General features: G+C 34.9%; 1 protein-coding gene across 1 annotated transcript in view; it reads right to left on the bottom strand.

The window, feature by feature from the left end:
- Positions 1–1,484: 1,484 nt before the first annotated feature.
- Zbtb11 (zinc finger and BTB domain containing 11) overlaps positions 1,485–19,607 on the bottom strand; it is a 31,763-nt gene continuing 13,640 nt past the window's right edge. Inside the window, exons 2-11 of the mRNA XM_046455384.2 lie at positions 19,006–19,241; positions 17,906–18,137; positions 13,085–13,929; positions 12,658–12,834; positions 9,304–9,549; positions 7,030–7,174; positions 6,371–6,488; positions 4,659–4,817; positions 4,373–4,548; positions 1,485–3,674 (exon numbers count right to left, since the gene is read on the bottom strand). Of these exons, the coding sequence (XP_046311340.1) occupies positions 3,157–3,674; positions 4,373–4,548; positions 4,659–4,817; positions 6,371–6,488; positions 7,030–7,174; positions 9,304–9,549; positions 12,658–12,834; positions 13,085–13,929; positions 17,906–18,137; positions 19,006–19,241 (2,852 nt within the window). The 3' untranslated portion in view covers positions 1,485–3,156. The remainder of the gene's footprint in view (positions 3,675–4,372; positions 4,549–4,658; positions 4,818–6,370; positions 6,489–7,029; positions 7,175–9,303; positions 9,550–12,657; positions 12,835–13,084; positions 13,930–17,905; positions 18,138–19,005; positions 19,242–19,607) is intronic.

The raw sequence follows: 19,607 nt of genomic DNA, 5'->3' as shown, positions 1-19,607 counted from the left end.
TTGGTGAACACTGTCCTTCTTCAGCCGAGATGACACCTGTCGTTGCATCCTTGCATGGCAGAAAGCAGAAGAGCAAAAGAGGCAAAAAGAACCTAGCTGGTTCTCGCCAGTGCTTTAAAAAAGCACCAATAATAATATAAGGGGGACAAACGAATGTCAGTAGAGGGAGCAGAGAGAGAAGAGGGGAGGGGAGGGGAGGGGGGATAGTAGATTATAGGAAAGGCAGCAGAATACAACAGACACTAGTATGGCAATATGTAAATCAATGGATGTGTAACTGATGTGATTCTGCAATCTGTATATGGGGTAAAAATGGGAGCTCATAACCCACTTGAATCAAATTGTGAAATATGATATATCAAGAACTATGTAATGTTTTGAACAGCCAACAATAAAAAATTAAAAAAAAAAAAAAAAAAAGCACCAATATATTAGTGAGGGTAGGGTGGAGCCCTTATGACCTAATGACTGTCCAAAACCTACACCTCTTAATTTTCAATGGGGACAAAGTTTCAACATAAATTCTGGAGGGAACAAAAACTTTTCAATATAGTAAAGCCCTTTTGGAGATACACTCTAAAATTTGTAAAACTCCCTGAGGAAAATTCTTGACAGTAGTATTAAACATCAAAACTTCAAATAACAGATTATAAAGTAAGCATGGTATATTCAAAAGGGTTAAAGAAATGAATTATGTATCTTGTTTTACACACACACACAAAAAAAAACTGATGAATTTGTAGCATCAACAGAGGGAAAAGTTTTGACTTTTCCTGTATATGTGCAAATCATTAGATTTAAAATCCATTAGAAAGCTCCAAGAAGATTACGGGTTTGAAAGAATCATAAGTACAATGCATTATGCACAGGGTTTATACCAATGCTATAAAAACAGTACAGAAACAGAAACAAAAACAAACCAACCCTAAAAGTTTGAATTAGCTCCAAATCCGGTACTTTAAGTAACATTTTGAAATTTTCTAGCCATTGGTTTTTAATAAAAATGAACAGAAAAAAACTCAGGTTAAAGGATTACTTAATTTCTGATAATAAATGCAATTCAGTGATTAAAACAGTAGTGATTCAAATTGTTTAGCAGCAATAGCTGTAACAAGTAGATAAAAAAGAGTTTCTTAAAACACTAATCTGATCAGGAGCCATCCAGTTTCTTTTACGTCATCTGATCACAACAAAGCAGTATGAGTTTCTACGGAGAAGGAATTTCCTGCATGGTGACATTAAAACTGCTGAATTTTTGGAAACTTCATATATTTTTTCACTTGAACTAATTCTACAAAATTAAATTATCCAAAGTTGACAGTTACTTGCCTTACATTTAATTTTCTGGTAAGATTATATTTAAGAGTAACAAGTATTAGATGTTCCTAGTTATTTTTTAATGTATTCGATTCTCTTACTCTTTAACTTATTAAATGACCCTATGATTTATAGATTAGAAATAGTGACAAGCTCAACTTCAAACCTTATGCTGTTAAGCAAGAGTCAACATCTTTTATTTACATATTTATGACATACATTAATTATCTTATACAATTAACTAAATCTAATTAACAATAGTGAAAATGGAACATAAAAGACACAATTCCAAATTTTAATCGATTGAAACACTTTTTCACCAACTGAAAGATACGATAAACAAGCAGCCATTGTAACATATGGACTGTATGTTGATTCACTTCTTAAAACTCAGCCACACAGCTATCAAAACAATGAAAAATTTGCAAATGCAAATATTACATATCTAAGTATAATGCATGCACAGCTGTCACAGTTATTCTTTATCCTTAAAGCCATTTTAAAAGTAAACTGAAATAAGCATCTTAATAATATATGTACATCAAGGCACATTCTTTTCTTGTGCTTTAGGAATGATTTACATATAATTTGCTTATATCTTAATTTTATACCTTATAACAGCTTCTAATACCTAAAAGCTTAATTTTAACAATTATAGCTTGAATGGTAGTTTCCTAGAGAGAAATGTGGCATTTCCCCTATGGTCATTTTGAAAATCAGAAAGATGGATAGCTTAGAGAGGTGGGAATTCAAAAATCAAACACATGAATTAATTTAGTGTTGAGGTAACTTTTCAAAATATTTTCAACAATTTGGAAGGACCATAATCCATTAATTTTTTTCAAGTAGTATACTATGAAGAGGGCAACATTGAAGAATTTTCAATATTCAAAAATTACTTGACAATTATGAGATATCCACAGGACCACTGTAGATGTCTATATTGCTGTCTTCTCAACTTCAGTTTTTCAACAAAATGAAACAAACATGATGCAAAAGTTAAAAACATATGAAACGTAACTTGTTCATTCTTCAACAAAAGAATGAGGGTTTTTGTTTTTTTTTTTTTTTTCTGGTCTTTATTTATGTTCCTACATTATCAAGGAGAAATTGCCCATCAACAATTTTTGACAGTACTCTTTTCACATTGTCAATTACCTGCCTTGAAGAGATAGTATAGTAGTATAGTAAGGCTTTAAAAGGCATTTCATGCATTTTAATGGCATATTAAAATTAGCTATTCATTTATGGGTTTCCCATATCTTTAAATATATTGTGCAAACTTGATTACAACATGTAACTCATTAAGTGCTTTAAAACAGAATAAAGAACCCCTGACATGGGGTTAAAATAAATAGCAAGAATCACAGATCTTAAAGCATTTTAAAACTGTAATACACCTAAGCATCCTATTGAAATGCTTTATATTAGAATTGGCTTTTTAATTCACAAACAGGGCAACTGAAATCACAGAACCTATATTTTCAGAATAAAACAGAAGAAAAGCCAACTGGTGCAGCCTTTTATAAACTCAAAATATATAATAATGTCAAAATACAAATGATACTGTACAGCTTTAAATTTAGTACAGTTTTTTATAAACATTAATTCATAAAGGGCATACCATGATAAACTACTACCATCATATAGATTTGTTTTCAATTTCTTTACAGTAAATGGACTTCTATGAACTCATTAGCCAGACAAAGAGTTTAGAAATGTCACCAACAGCCCAGAGCCTTGACATATATAAACTCTTAAGTGGATAGTCACATGAAATTGTAAACAAATGTTCTGTGAGTTCAGTATAAATATGCTCTTTTTTTGTCACTACTATATTCATTCTGCTTCTGATATATGTGCCACCTCTACTTCAACAGTTTGAATAGCTTCTGCAACTTCAGATAGCTTCTGTCCTTGCTGTTGTGCTAACACATAATTAACCACTTGCATAATACTTTGGTCAGAAAGCGTAGATACTGATGGACACTCTTCAGTAGCTGCAACAGCTTCAAGAACTTCCATGGTTTCTCCTGTTACCACCACAGTCTCAAGTTCTTGAGGACCACTACTTTCTTGTTCCTGCATGTCTGCAGTTAAAATGCTAACTGCATGTTCCACTTGAGTTCCTTGGTTATGAAACTGAAGGGTGTCTTTTTCCAGCATAATTTTGCAAGGCACATAGTCTCTGTGGAATTTAGTCATATGTTTACGAAGTGTTCTAGCATCTATGTAGGCTTCGCTACACACAGGACAGACATAAGGCCTTTCACCAGTATGTGTTCGGACGTGGCGTTTCAGAGATCGGGCATCGGCCCAAGCTACTCCACATGTTAAGCATTCAAATGGCTTAACTCCTAGTAACAAACAAACAAAAAAGTTTATGCTTGGTGAGGAGCAAGTACCCCAAGAAAATTGCCTGGAAAATAATTTTTTTTAAGTCCAGTAGTCAGTAAGCCTTTTGATCTTGAACCACCACTGAGTTACATCCTAAGTATTTTTCCTTCCTTCCTTTTTCTTTTAATTTTGAGATAGGGTCTCCCTAAATTACCGAGGGTGGCCTCAAATTTATAATCCTCCTCCCTCAACATCCCAAGTAGATGGAATTACAGGCATCTATGGCAATCTTTTTTTTTAAATACATTTTTTGTTGTTATTTTATTTATTTGTATGTGGTGCTGAGAATCAAACCTAGTGCCTCACACATGATAGGCAAGCGCTCTTACCACTGAAACATAATCCCAGCCCTCTATGGCAATCTTTTATTTAGCACCTGATGGTTTTCCTTAGAATAAGCAAGATTCTGCACTATAATCTCACTAAAAATGTTTCCATGGATAGAAGTTACTAGAAAAAACCTGAGTTTCTGTGCAAAATCTCATTTTTTCTTTTGCAGCAATCCTATAATCCTACAATAAGGAAGCAGCTTTCAAGTAATTATATTCTCAGGTGCAGGATCACCTCTGTCACTTGAATAAATCTTCAAAGATAGAAAGAATCACTACTGGATTGGCTTTTATTCTATTTAGATGTCTATGGTATCACATATAGTTACCTTCATGGTTGTTCATGTGTCTCCTATATTCTCTCAGCTGAGTGAATTTTCTTCCACATTGTTCACATATTCGTTCCAGGTTTTGCTTTGCTCTCCCTTTTTTCCCATGGGTGGCTTTCTTTACATGTCTTCTGAATAAAGCTTTTTCATAAAATTCTTTGCCACATATATTACATCTAAAATAAGGGAAAAGACCTAAATTGCTTTTTCCAAAGCACCGGAAGCCCTAAGAATCAAAATACATGTATTTCTCGATTAATTTCAGTTCCTTTTCAAATTTACCCACCTGTAAGGCTCAGTGACAGAATGAGACTTCACATGGGAATACCAATCTTTCTTCCAACTATAACACTTATCACAAAATTGGCACTGGAATGGCTTTACACCAAGATGTTTGTTCATATGCTGGCGAAGATCTCTTGCTTCAAAGAAACTTTTCTCACATCTGCAATAAAGTTTAATTACCCAATTGGATCACCTTAATCCTTTAAAAGAAGTTTCTACAAATTTAGTATATTCCTAAGTTTCCAAGAACTCCACAAAATAATTTCAATTTAACATAAAAGAATTCCCCAATTTTACAATTTTATATCATGAATGCATAAGTTTAAATTCTTTTATTTCTAGAGCACTACATATTTTGAGAAAGAATCACATAGAGTTCCCAAAAGTTATTAAAGAAGGAATTTGTCTGTCTCTCCTCCTCCCACTTCTGTTCCCCGCTTTTACCCCTTTTATTCTCTGTCCATGTGTTGAAGGTAGGTTTCACCCCTAACCCTAGGGATAGAATAATCAGGCCTATGTAAACCAGAGCATAGCATTCCCTTGGCCATAGTGATTGAGAGATTTCTCAGTGACTTAATTTGATCTAATAACAGTGAACTTCAAGAATTTTGTAGAAACTACCAAGAAAAGGACGCTGACAATGTAGAAGTTGAGGATGTGAAGCTCAAACCACTGTCTCTGCTTTATCATTTTGCAGCCTGAGAGACATCAAGTACAAATCAATCTGAAACCAGTTTACATTAAATCTGAGACTTCTAGATTTTACCCTTCACTCAACCAGTTTTGGTTATTTTTTTCCCACTTGTAATGAAAAATGTATTATTTTAAAATAAGACTAATTAAGGTGCAATCAACAATCAGAATCAGCTTTACTGGGATCTTTAGAAACCCATCAAAAGTAGCAGGGCATGATGGTATAAACCTATGATGCCAACTACTTTGGAAGTTTTGGCAGGAGCATTGCTAATTCTGGTAAGGAAGAACATTTTTGTTGAAATAAACAAATTGAAAGCATAGAAATGAGATGTTTTGAGGAATATGAACTCTGAAAATCTCTCATCTCTTCTGGGTATCTAGAAGTCCATATGCTTACTTAGGTTGAGCCCATGCTCAGAAAAGACCTGAAAAGACCTCTGGGTTAAACTTGGGGATCTGTACAATCAGGAAGCGAAAGCTAAGGCAGAGTTGTAAACTATTTGGCTAAATATTGGAGGAATTCTGTAATTTAGTGGTGATATTTGCACAACATTGTAATGTATTAAACTCTCCCTAGTTTAAAGTGGGTAATTTCATATGAATTTAACTTCAATTATTAAAATAGAGAGAGAGAGAGAGAGAGAGAGAGAAATTTCAGCAAGCTTTGGAAAATGAAAAGAAAGGGAGAAGAAAAAAGAATGGGAAGGAAGGAGAAACTAACAGGATGCTCAGCATTTCAGAGAAACTGCCTAGAAAGTAACTCTGGTTGGCTATGAACTTTTGTTTCCTATGTCTCACCCCCAGGTAGTTCATATAAAAAAAAATCTCTAAAATGAGTGGTCTGTATGATATATGATTCATACATCAGTGAAACATTTAGACTGATTAAAATCAAGAGTAAACCAAAATTATAGTTTAATATTATCTTTGAATATTTTCTTTTGAAAACAACTTTCAAACAAACCAAATAACAAAGAAAATAAAATTAATTGAATGCTTCATATATTAAATACTTACTGAGTACAATGATAGCCTCGAACCTCAGGCTTTGGTTGGTGTTTCTTTAGGTGCTTGCTGAGTCCAGAGCCCCTGTGAAAAGACTTTCCACAAACTGAGCAAAAGTACTTGGACTCTCCTGTTAAAAAAAAAAAAAAAAAAAAATCATGCCACATATACAACAATCAGGTCTTCCTTCAACACAAGTCTATATATGTCATATTTCAGAAGTTGTTTTATTAAGGGGGGCATGAAACCATTAAGATTTGGTAAGGATTTTATAAAAAGTTTGTCAAAACCTCTACTACCTCTCAAATTTACAGAACCGTCATGCGGTTCTATAGTACATGTAGACTAAGAATTCTAATAAAATTATAAGCCATCTACCATATTGACATTTACATCTGTCTATCACTTAGGTTTTTAAAAGCATGACCATTTCATTGACACTAAATACACATTTTTCTACACCAAAACAATGATCATTTTTACACACATAAGATAGCTTTGTAACTAGATTGAAGAAAATATTTTTAACTTTATTTTCCAAATTTTAAAAAACTGCACACATACAACCATCAGTATCTCAATCTAATTCCTGGTACAATTAAGGCATAATCAATATAATAGCAAATTAAAACATATATAATGTAACAATGTTAATATAAATTTCTCATTACCTGTGTGAATACTCATATGTTCTTGAAGACTCCGTTTGGTAACAAATGACTTAACACATAGTTCACACTGGAATTGCTTTTGTGATTGATGGAGACTCTGATGTAATTTCAGACCATGTTTATAGATAAAAGTCTTTCCACAGACCTAATATAGGAGTGTTCATGTCAGTAAAACAAAAAAAGAGATAGGTGCTGTTTCTAAAGAATAACAGAGAAACTAATACAATGTGTCAAATCTTAATTTAATTAAAAATATAAGCAAAATAACAAAGTGAAAGTTGAAATCTCAAATGCCAAAGACATTAGCTCATACAGCCCTTTTCTGATTCAGTATTTAATAAATATTGATGTTATCTTTCTTAAATCTCCAGTGTGACCACTAGAGAGCTTAAAAAAGTACAAAAAACTTTGTGCTATCCTTGTGAGATTGGTAAACAGTATACATTAAATTTAAGAAACATGGAAGTCTAATTAAGAACAATACATTCGGGGCTGGAGTTTGTAGCTTAGTGGTGGAGCACTTTGCCTAGCATATGTGAGGCTCTGGATTCAATCCTCAGCACTACATTAAATAAATAAATAAATAAATAAATAAAGGTGTTGTGTCCATTTCTATCTAAAAAAAAAAAAGAACAATACATTCACTGGGGGCATAGTGGCATACACCTGTAACCCCAGCAACTCGGGAGGCTGAGGCAGGAGGATCGCGAGTTCGAAGCTATTCTCAGCAACTTAGCAGGGCTCTAAAGCAATTTAGTGAGATCCAGTCTCTAAATGAAAAAAAAAAAATAAAAAGGACTGGGAATGTGGTTCAGTGGTTAAGTGCTGCTGGCTTCAATTCCCAGTACAAAAAAAATTAAACAAATAATAATAACAACAAAAACATAATACTTTCATTTCCTCCTATACCAAACAAAATAATTAATGCTTTTTTTTTTTTTTTTGTGATGAAGAACCAATATTTTTTCTTTCCCCAATCCACTTGGGAGGCATTTTTGTTAAAATATTACAAAAATGTCAAAACAATGTCAAATATCTATACATTTCTATACTCTTTACTCTCTAATTCTGTACCTTTCTTCCGTGGTCACACATTTTGAGTAGTGTTACAATGGAAGACAAGAGGCCCAACTAATACTTGATATTTAAATTTGTAAATGATTCTTAGCACTTGGATTCAAAGTAACTGGGGTAGCAGGGAGAAGAACAGTGAGTGACAGTATGAATAAAACAGACTTGACCATGAGCTGATAATAAAGTATGATGATGGGTACATGAGGATTCACCTCATTTTCTTTTTATTTTATTTTACTGGTACCAGGCATATCGATGCTGGGTGCTTTACACTGAGCTACACCCATCCCAAGTCCTTTTTTCTTTTAATTTTTATTTTGAGACAGGGTCTCGCCAAATTTCTCAGGCTGGTTTGAACTTTTGATCCTACTGACTCAGCCTCGAGAGTTGCTGAGATTACAGGAATGTACTACCATCCCTAGCTGTTCATTTCATTTTCTTGTACTCTGCTTTCATATAATAAAAAGCTTAAGAAAAAAGAAATAATGAAAATTTTAATGGTTCAAAAATCATTCAATAATAAAAAATAATGGGTCATGCTTACATGCAAAACAGCAAATGTTACTAGAAACTTTTCACTGTTCCAAATGGCACAAAGCTGACTAACCATGGGATTCTTCTATCTAGGAGTCATATTTTGGTATTTAGATGCCCTCAATCCTCAGCAACAGGGAAGAATTAATATCTTGGGCAGAACTTTTTCTAACCAAGGAGATTTGTTTAAGCCATCATTTTTTTGATTGATTGATTGTAGGTGAATAGCATGCCTTTATTGTATTGTTTTTATTACTTTATGTGGTGCTAAGGATAGAATCCAGTGCCTCACATGTGCTAGGCTAGCACTTTGCCACTTAGCTACAGCCCCAGCCCCATGTCATCAGCTCCTTTTTAGTCCAGGTTGGTCCTATAGGGCTAAGGGATGATTAGGGTGATGAATCGGCTAATCTCACCCAGCAGATCCTCCAGATCCTAATAAATTTCATAAACATCTTAAATGAATTTCTTTCAAATGATAACTTTAAAGAATAAATTACAGAATACAATATGGAATCACCCTTAATCTTGGCAACTTAGGAAAATATACATCTTTCCTGACATTTTACAAGAGTAAAATGACTCTAGAATACACATTGACCAGACTCATCACCATAGTTCATTTTCAGCATTCTTTAAATAACAAAATAAATGTCATGGCTTTACCTGACATGCATGTGGCTTTACACCCGTGTGCTTTAACATATGTATTCGGAGAGAATATAATTTAGGTAATGTCCTTCCACATATAGAACAAATAAATTCTCGTTTGGTTCTGCCCTTCTCAGATGATGTTCCTGAAGCTTCATTAGATGTGGAATTGGATGATGACGATGCTGGTGCATCTTTTCTAGTATGTCGAATAAGGTGTGCTCGCAATGAGGCACTGTACTGGAACTGTTTTTTACATAACTAAAAGAAAAAGTAAAAAAATTCTGTCTAAATATATTTCCATTAAAAAATATCAAACAAAACAACTTATTTCAACCTTCTATTTCTGATTACAATCATTCAATTATAAACAAATATTGGGCAAAAGACAATATGCTAGGTACCAGATTATAATGATGAAAGATCCACATATAACTAAGGACCTACTTTGGGGAAGTTTAAAATCTAACTATAGCACAAAATATGTATCTTTAAAAATTCAGAATTTAAGATAAAGGAATTATCAGAGCAAATGAGGAAAGACTGGGCTTAAGTTAGTAAAGAAATAGCAGAATACAGACAGATGGAATATCATCACTATATGAATGAACAGTAATAGAGCAGAAATAGAGGCTGAAAAAAGTAGAAAGATTAAGACAGTGATGGTCCTTGAATTCTATCTTGCAGTTGATGGGGAGTCATGAAAATTTTTGTTTTTGTAAAAATCAAAGTTATATAGCCTTATCACCTATGAAACTTTTTCTTTTATTGGAAGCATGGGGGATTAAATCCAGGGGCACTTTATTACAAAGTTATATCCCCAGGCCTTTTTATTTTGAGATAGGGTCTCATCAAGTTGCTGAGCCTAGCCTCAAACTTGCAATCCTACTGCTTCAGCCTCTTAAGTATCTGGGATCATAAAATTGTTTTAGCGAGGGTGGGAATGGAAACAGAACCCAGGTCTTGCACAGCCTAGGCAAGCACTCTACCACTGAAAAACACACCCAGTCCAAAACTTTTTTTTTTTTTTTTTTTTTTTTTTTACTAGGGATGGAATCCAGAGGTACTTTACCATTGAGCTACATCACCAGCCCTTTTTATGTTTTGACACAAGGTCTTCTTGCCAAGTTGCTGAGGTTGGTCTGGAACTTGCAAGCCTACTGCCTCAACTTCCTAAATTGCTGGGATTACAGGCATGCACCACCATGCCCGGCTCAAAACTTATCTATCTATCTATCTATCATCTATTTATTTATGTATATATTTTGGTGCTGGGGATTGACCCTAGGGGCGCTAAACCACTGACAGCAAACCCAGCCTTCTTTATTTAGAAACAGGGTCTTTCTGATTTGCTTAGTGCCTCACTTCTGCTGAGGCTGTCTTTGAACTCGCAATCCACCGGCCTCAGACTCCCGAACATCTAGGATTACAGGCTTGCGCCACCATGCCCCGCTAAAACTTTTCTTTCTTAAAAAAATAAATAAGGGGGCTTAGGTTGTGGCTCAGTGGTAGACTGCCTGCCTAGCATGTGCAAGGCACTGAGTTCTATCCTTAGCACCACATAAAAATAAGTAAATAAAAATAAAGGTGTCCAACTACAACTTAAAAAAAATATATAAAAAATAAATAAATAAATAAGGGCTGTGGCTACAGTTCAGTTGGTAGAGTGCTTGCTTTGAATGAATAAGGCCCTGGGTTCAATTCCCAGCACCACAAAAACAAAGAGATAAATAAATAAATATAAAAAACAGGTCTCCTGGGCCATGATCTCCATCACATTTTACTTCTAGAGTTAACTTTTCCCCTCATTTTCTCTTAATGCTTATTTTGCAGCTTAAGTAACACACATAATTAAAACTGATTTTTCTCCTTCATTTCTCTATGTATGTGCATTATATCCATTTCCCTACATTCAACAATATAGTCATATCACATTAAATCTATTATATCTAATGAGTTTATAATTATATCTAATGAGTTTGTTTTATTAGGATGCAAATGTTATTAAAGTTGGGCTACCTGATATTCTATGATCCTTTCTTCCTTTTTTTTTTTTTTCTTACCCCTGTACTAGAGATTGAACCAAGGGCCTCCTACAGGCTAGGCAAGCACTCCAACACAAAATTACAACCCCAGCCCTTATCATCACCAAACTCTTCTTCCAATTATCTACTGGCAGGAAATTTAAAACACATCACCAGCCAGAGATGGTGGCGCACACTTGCAATCTCAGCAGCTTGGGAGACTAAGGCAAGAGGATTGAAGTTCAGCCAACCTCAGCAACCAAGCAAGGCCCCAAGCAACTTAGTGAGACTCATTCTCAAAAATAAAAAGTAAAAAGGGCTGGGGATGTGGCTCAGTGGTAAAGTGCCTGTGGGTTTAATTCCCAGTACCAGTACCAAAAAAAAAAAAAAAAAAAATTTCACCATAGAACACATCATCACTTACTAGAAATTTGTCAAAGCATTATGTTCTATTTCAACCTGCTCTGGCTGTTCCCTATTGCTTGGTACATAGCTCCATCTGGGATTTTCTTTCACTATTGTCTTGATGAATCCCTTATATTGTGGAATCAAAGGTGAATCACTGAATTTTTTTTTTTTTTGGGGGGGGGGGCGTGTAAATGAAATGTATGAATCAGAAGACGATCCTTACAGCAATGTAAGAGAAGACAGCACCATGGGGCTGGGATGTGGCTCAAGCGGTAGCGCGCTCGCCTGGCATGCGTGCGGCCCGGGTTCGATCCTCAGCACCACATACAAACAAAGATGTTGTGTCCGCCAAATACTAAAAAATAAATATTAAAAAATTCTCTCTCTCTCTCTACCTCTATCTCTCTCACTCTCTCTTTAAAAAAAAAAAAAAAAAAAAAAAAGAAGACAGCACCAGGCACGGTAGTGTACATCTGTAATCCCAGCGGCTCAGGAGGCTGAGGCAACAGGATCACAAATTCAAAGCCAGCCTCCAGCAAAAGCAAGGTGCTAAGAAACTTAGTGAGACCCTGTCTTTAAATAAAATACAAAATAGGGGACTGGGGTTGTGGCTCAGTGGCAGAGCACTCGCCTAGCACATGCGAGGCCATGGGTTCAATCTTCGGCAACACATAGAAATAAATAAAATCAAGGTATTGTGTCCAACTACAACCAAAAATTTAAAAATTAAAAAAAATATACAAAATAGGGCTGGGGATGTGGCTCAGGGATGGAGTACCCCTGAATTCAATCCCCAGTATCCCCCCAAAAAAATAAATAAGAGATAAATATATAGAGAGAGTACCAGTGTAGAAATAATAACCAAGCATTAAGTAAGGTAAGGAGGATTCTATTCATGAGCTTAGAGCCATCTTTGGTTAGCTTTTCAGATACTTACTGGACATTTGTATTCTCTAGCTCTTTCATGTTTCAGTGTGTGCATTATAAAGGCATACCGTCTCTGAAAAACCATTCCACATTCCCCGCATTTATGGGACACTTCTTCAGCATTCTCCTTAGAGTCCCTTTTTGGCTGTTTCATTTTTTTCCCTCTTTGAACCAATTTCTGGGCTACCTGGTTAAGGAATAGAAATCAATCTAAGTAAATATACATGTTTTGGTTTCTAAGGTCAAGATTCATGTTATAAATTTCTGATCAAAACACTTCAAATTCATATTATCTCATTAATACTGTTTTTTCAAACATTAAGTTGCTGTCTTGTACCTATCTCCCAAGTTATTTTTATGATAGATTTAAGTTCATCATTAGAACACTTTCAACTTAAGGGTAACACTACAAAGGACAACCCCTTTTTACATCATACCTGTTGAACTGCTGACTTGGGAATGGCTTTACGTTTCTGTAGCTTTTTCTCAATGCCTTTGTGAAGTCGGACATACCCCCCTTCATTAACAGAACGCTGCCGAAGCCTGCTTCTATAAGTATCATCATCAGGTCCAGGGTCTGTCTTTTCTGTTGGTGTAACTAGATTTTCCTCATCTTTTAAAGGTTGATCAAAGTTTTGCCTCTGTTTCAAAATGTCATCAACACAGATTTCTTCAATTGATGAGTCATTTCCCATATCATTGTCCTCTTGAGAGCTACTGATTACATTCTCTTTTGAAAGTTTAGGATGAAAATTAGAAACCATGCCATCTTCTCTGATGTCTGAAGTTTCTAGTTCTGACTGGTTGTTTTTAGTTACTAAGTCAACAGACTCCATTTTAGGATGGGAATCAGTTACACATTCTATAGATGACAGAGCAGATTCAGGTGCAGAAGAAACTTGGGGCTCAGGCTGTCGTACTAGCCCTCCGTTCTGCTCAGCTTCTGGCAAATCTCCATTTACCAGTAGTACAATTTCACAATCCCCAAGTTCATTAGATAAAGTAGTTGTGGTTCCTTCATTGCTAGCCACTAGAGGTGCTGTATCTCCACCTTGTTCTGATAAGTCCTGGGTAGATGCAACTGTCTGTACTTCACCCTTCTTGTATACTGTTAACTGCTTCTCTTCCATTAGTTTATGTACACTTTCACAAATTTCTAAAACTTCTGACATGAAAAGATGACGAGCTAAAATGGCCACATCAGCCATGCTACAGAAGTCAAAACTTAGTACAGAAGTATAGGCAAATTCCAACAAAGGAAGGAAGCTTGCCTTACAAAAACCTATATGAGACAAGAAAGGTAGGGGACAAAAAAGTCAATCATAACTACACGACTCTATAAAAATAATATAGAATTATGACAATATAAAATATAATAAAAGGTAATTATGGCCATTTGTTCTGCAATTACCCCTGGACTCACTATCTATTCTGGCTGCTTATTAAGTCATTGACTAAGTCACTTCTATGAGCTGAGTCTCTTAATACCCAATGCAGAAAATAGTAGACTTACTACCTCAAGAGATGCTGTAAGGCAATCATTTTCAAACTGTACTCCTTAGAACCATGGGGGTTCCTTAAATTTCATTCAAGAAACAGCTGCTGGAGAACAGAGGGTTAAAAAAAGCGGGGGGAGAGGTAGGCAAGTAGGCAGGGTTCAACCAACCTGTTCCCTAACCTCGAGTAAGTACAGCTATATGCTAATAATAGTAGCCCATATAGAAAAAAAAATTTTGAGAATTTTAATATTTATTTTTTAGTTTTCGGCAGACACAACATCTTTGTTTTTGTATGTGGTGCTGAGGATTGAACAGGGCTGCACGCATGCCAGGCGAGCGCGCTACCGCTTGAGCCACATCCCCAGCCCCTAGAAACTTTTGAAATTGGGCATGGTAGTATATACCTTGTGATCCCATTTGAGGGAGGCTGAGGTAGAAAGATCACAAATTCAAGGTCAGCCTGGGCAACTTAGTAAGACCCTGTCTCCAAATAAAAAATAAAAAGCACTGAAGATGTGGTAAAGCACCCCTGGGTTCAATCTCCAGTACAAAAAAAATAATGAAATGTTCCCACAACTAAAAATAAAAAGCAAGATCTAAGGCAGGAGTCAGCAAAAAATGTTCTGAAAAGAATCAAATAATAAATATTGTAGGCCATAAAGTGCCAAAGTGTCTGTTACAAATGCTCAGCCCTGATGTCATAGCTGGAAAATCATATGTATACAATGGGTATAGCTGTGTTCTAATACCACTTTCTTTATGAAGAGAGAAAAGGATTTTGGCCTATGGGCTATAGGTTGCTTATAATGGTTCTAAGGAATGAAATAATAATGATATACATGAAGCATATATGATAATATGCTTAAGGATTTACTTTCAAAAGCCATTTTAAATTCTTAACGATCATGATTTATAAAACTAGATAAACTGGTGGGCTGGGGTTGTGGCTCAGGGGTAGAGCACTTGCCTAGCATGTGTGAAGCACAGGGTTCAATTCTTAGCACCAAATATAAATGAATAAAAAATAAAGTCCATCAAAAACTAAAAAAATATTTAAAAAAACAAAACAAACTAGATAAGTTGGGCTTGATGGCACACACCTGTAATCCCAGGTGCTCAGGAGGCTGAGGCTAAAGGATCATAAGTTTAAAGCCAGCCTCAGCAACTTAGCAAAGTCCTAAGCAACTCAGCGAGACCCTGTCTCTAAATCAAATATTAAAAAAAGGCTGAGGGGCTAGGATTGTGGATCAGTGGTACAGTGCTTGCCTAGCATGCGTCAGGCACTGGGTTTGATCCCTGGCACCACATAAAAAAATAAACAAATAAAATAAAGGTATTGAAAAAAAAAAAAAAAGGCTGAGGCTGTAGCTCAGTGGTAATGTGCCCCTAGCTTAGGTCCCTGATACCAAAAAGAAAAAGAAAAGAAAAGAAATCAACAAAGTTGACCTAATTCACAATATATTGAATACTGTATTGAACTAAAAAAAAAAAAATTGCACACTTTTCAAGCAAAATTGAACCATATATAAAACTGCTATATTCAAAAATAAATTGGAAATTATACAGTTTTAAGAAAACATCAAAATAGAACCAAAAGGTATAAAATACTTTGGAATAAATCTAAGAAAAAATATATAGCACCTGTATGGATAAATTTCTAAAACTTTACTAATTCTATATGTCCCCATAAAAATACACTCATTCTTTTCTTTTTGCTGGACATCAACAAGCTGATTTTACACTTTATGTGAAATACCAAAGGGTTATGAATTGCTAAGATCCACCTGAACAAAACAGATGGGAAGCAAAGCACTGTGGTGCATGCCTGTAATCTCAGCAACTTGGGAGACTGAGGTGACAGGATCACAAATTGAAGGCCAGCCTCAGCAACTTGGTGAGACTCTGTCTCAAAATTAAAAATAAAAAGGGCTGGGGACATGGTTCAGTGGTAAAGTGCATTTGGATTCAATCCCCAGTACCCCCCCCCCCCAAAAGGGAGACTTTTCTTACTACTACATATCTAAAGTAATTAAGACCAAATAACAGTGCAGGAAGAGAAAACCAAAGAACAAAACAGAGGATTTAGAATTATTCCCAAACATAAAAATGTTTTATAATACAATGTGCATGACTAATGAATGGTACAGGAATAAGTTTTCACTAAATGGTTCACAGACAAGTGATTTATACAGCAAAAATGAACACTTATCTCAAACAAAAGTGAATTCCAAATAGATTAGATGTTAAAAAGTGAAAGAAAAACTATAAAACTTTTAAAGAGCCAATATGTGAAAATATCTTTATGGTCTTGAGTGGGAGAGAACATAAAACAGTGACAAATTCAAATACATTAACTAGCTTTAACTATATTAAAAAACAGATAGCTGGACATGGTGGCACACGCCTGTGATCCCGGTGTCCTGGGAGGTTGAGACAAGAGGATCGTGAGTTCAAAGCCATCTTCAGCAAAAGTGAAGCGCCATGCAACTCAGTGAAGCCCTGTCTTTGAGTGCCCCTGAGTTCAATCCCCAGTACCAAAACGACACCAAAAAAAAAAAAAAAACCCACAGATAAAATTATACTGTACACGTTATATAGTCTATATATATTTTATATCTTTATTAAGTAGATAATATATTTTTAAATAGTATCTAATTCACCTGTTACAGACTTATATTACATTTGCTGAACAATACATAAAAAGAAAACTAAATTATTCAGATAGTTCAGCAAAGGGCATATTTTCTCCTTTGAGTCACCAAACCCTGGGAGCAGGGAGGACACCAAATCTAGAATATAATCTTGAGTTTAGGCTAATTGCTTGCACAGAATAAATGCTTAACCGAAAACTTCTGCTTTATGCAATCATAAAGCTACTGCTAAGAAAAAATGTTTGTATTTGTCTTCCTAGGAGAGATTTAAAAAAATGTAAGGCAAAAATAGTGAAACCAATAATACAAAAACTGTAACAAGTTTATATTATGATGAAATGTGCAAATGAGGTTACCTGTTTTAATTCTTCCCAAAGATTCATCTGTTGATTCATAAGCTAATATATATATTCTATCAAGGCCAAAAGAAAGGAGAACTATTCACTTACAATAATAATAAAAATAACCAAAAAAACCTTATCTGAAATTTTTATTTCTATTTGACAATTTAACCTAATGATTCTGATGATTAATCTTTTGGGGACTGAATCCAGGAATATTCTACCACTGAATTACATCTCCGGCCCTTTTTTATTTTTCAACAGTGTTTTCTTATGTTGCTGAGGCTGGCCATGAACTTGAGATCCTCCTATCTCAGCTTCCATGTGACTAGGATTATATGCATGCACTACTGTGCCTGGCCTAGTGATTAATCTTAAAAAGCAAAAACTAGACTTACAGAAATACTCTATGTACAGTCACATGTCCCACAAAATATATATAAACAGGCAACATATTCATTTAATGTAATAATATTGATACAGTTGTGGATTTCCCACCAAACTATTTTCAACAGTTGAAATCCAAGAAATAATAATTCTGGTACAACTGTCGGAACTAAGAAGCAGTGATAATACAAGCTTTTCTCCTAATTCTATCTTAAAACCCTTGCTAAAAAGAAGGAATTTTTCAGTTGATTAGGGTCTGCTTTTATAAATAGGCCTTTACTTTAGTATAAATCCTGTTTTTGGAAGACACACAGATAAACACACAACCCTCTTCTGGAATGTACTAATTAATAAAAATCAAGGAATTACAAAATTCTTACCAGAAAGATCCACCACAGCTTCATGACTTGAAACAGCACCTTTCTCAATAAAAAGATCTCGAAAATATTCACTATTAGCAGACAAAACAGATTTATGAGCTTTGTACTCTTCTCCTTCAATTAACAAAGTAACATCACAGAACTGATTGGATAGTCTCTGTTCATTCAGTTGTTTTAAGACAGCTTGGCAATGTTTTGGAGAAGATCGTTTTACCACTCCTTTGGTATCAACCTGTCAAAATAAGATGATGTCAAGAGGTGTATTATGAAAATATAGCTCAGTGGTAGCGTGGTTGCCTAATGTGTAGAAGGCCCTGGGTTAGCCACCCAGCACCGGAGCAGGGTGGGGGTAGTATTTTATTCATATTATACACACAAACACACACAACACTATATATATGTGTATACACACGTACACACACACACACACACACACGCTATTACATATACATATATGTATATGGGAATCATCTGTACTTTTTACTGTTTTAACAGCTAAGAAAAAAATAAGCTGATATTCTTTCTCTGTTACCTATATATTTAAACAAAAAGGTGTCACTATGTTCTACTATGTTTATGCTACTTAACCTAAGAAAAATGTATATCTCACTTCTTGCTACCTCTTCTTACTTATCAGAAATTTGGTGATTTATAACACTCATGAGGCAAAAAACAAACAAAAACCCAGAAAACTACAACCAAAAACTGAGCTAGGTAATTTTTACCTTGCTGCATGACCCAGAGATTGCTCCCAAAAAGTATTCTGTCTACCTGTGCCAATATTATCATAAGAAAGGAAGTGAAGTGGGGGAATTAACAACAAATCAACAGGATACTAAATTCATTCTGGAGAATAACAAGAATATTTATAATGAATAAAAAGACAATCTTTAATATACTTGTAGCTTATATAACAACATAGTATATAACCCATTTTGTCTTATTTAATTAGCTCTACCTCAGACATAAAGACCTGTTAAATCTTCAACATCAATGCCAAGTCAAGCAGTGTCGGTGGTTTAAAAAATAAAACTCACCAAGACTGCAAACAGTAATACATCAGTTAAAAATGTTAAAGCTGAATGGAAAGTACCACTTACAAATACAAGTTCATGTTTGGAAACTGGCTTCTTTTTTGAAGACCTAGAGGCTGTAGATGGAGGTGAAGTAAAGTTGCTCAGGTCATCTTCTGATTCATTACTTTCTTCTCCAGATTCAAGGTCTAACCCCAATTCTTCCAACATTTCTGAAGCATCTGATATTGGCCTGGAGCGATCTAGTTTCTCCTGGCATTTGCTACACTGTTTAATGTAATCTTTGACTTGCTTTAATATACCTACAATAAAAATAAAAATTAATAAGTCAAATTTAATACTGTTTTTTTTTGAAAATTGAAGAATATATCATTATTTGTGTATACTATGTATGTTCAACTGCATGTATAAACACACTCATGTCCATAAAGAATGTGGAATTCTTTAGATTTTTTTCAAAAGTAAATAGATATAAATGATAGTGACTTCCATGAGGTTTGTTTTTTATTCTTATTCACTTCCTCCACCATAAGATAATTATATCACCATACTCAACTCCATATGCATTACAATGCATCCATGTGACAAAAACTACAGTCATAAACTGCATAAGGATGTTTCAGAGGTGGGTGTGTGGTGGTGCATGCCTATAATTCCAGTGACTTGGG

This window comes from Marmota monax, unplaced genomic scaffold, assembly GCF_021218885.2.
Source record: "Marmota monax isolate L192 unplaced genomic scaffold, Marmota_monax_Labrador192_F-V1.1 WCK01_AAM20220418_F8-fsc00053, whole genome shotgun sequence".
Classification (NCBI taxonomy): domain Eukaryota; kingdom Metazoa; phylum Chordata; class Mammalia; order Rodentia; family Sciuridae; genus Marmota; species Marmota monax.
This window is presented reverse-complemented; position numbering and strand designations above follow the sequence as displayed.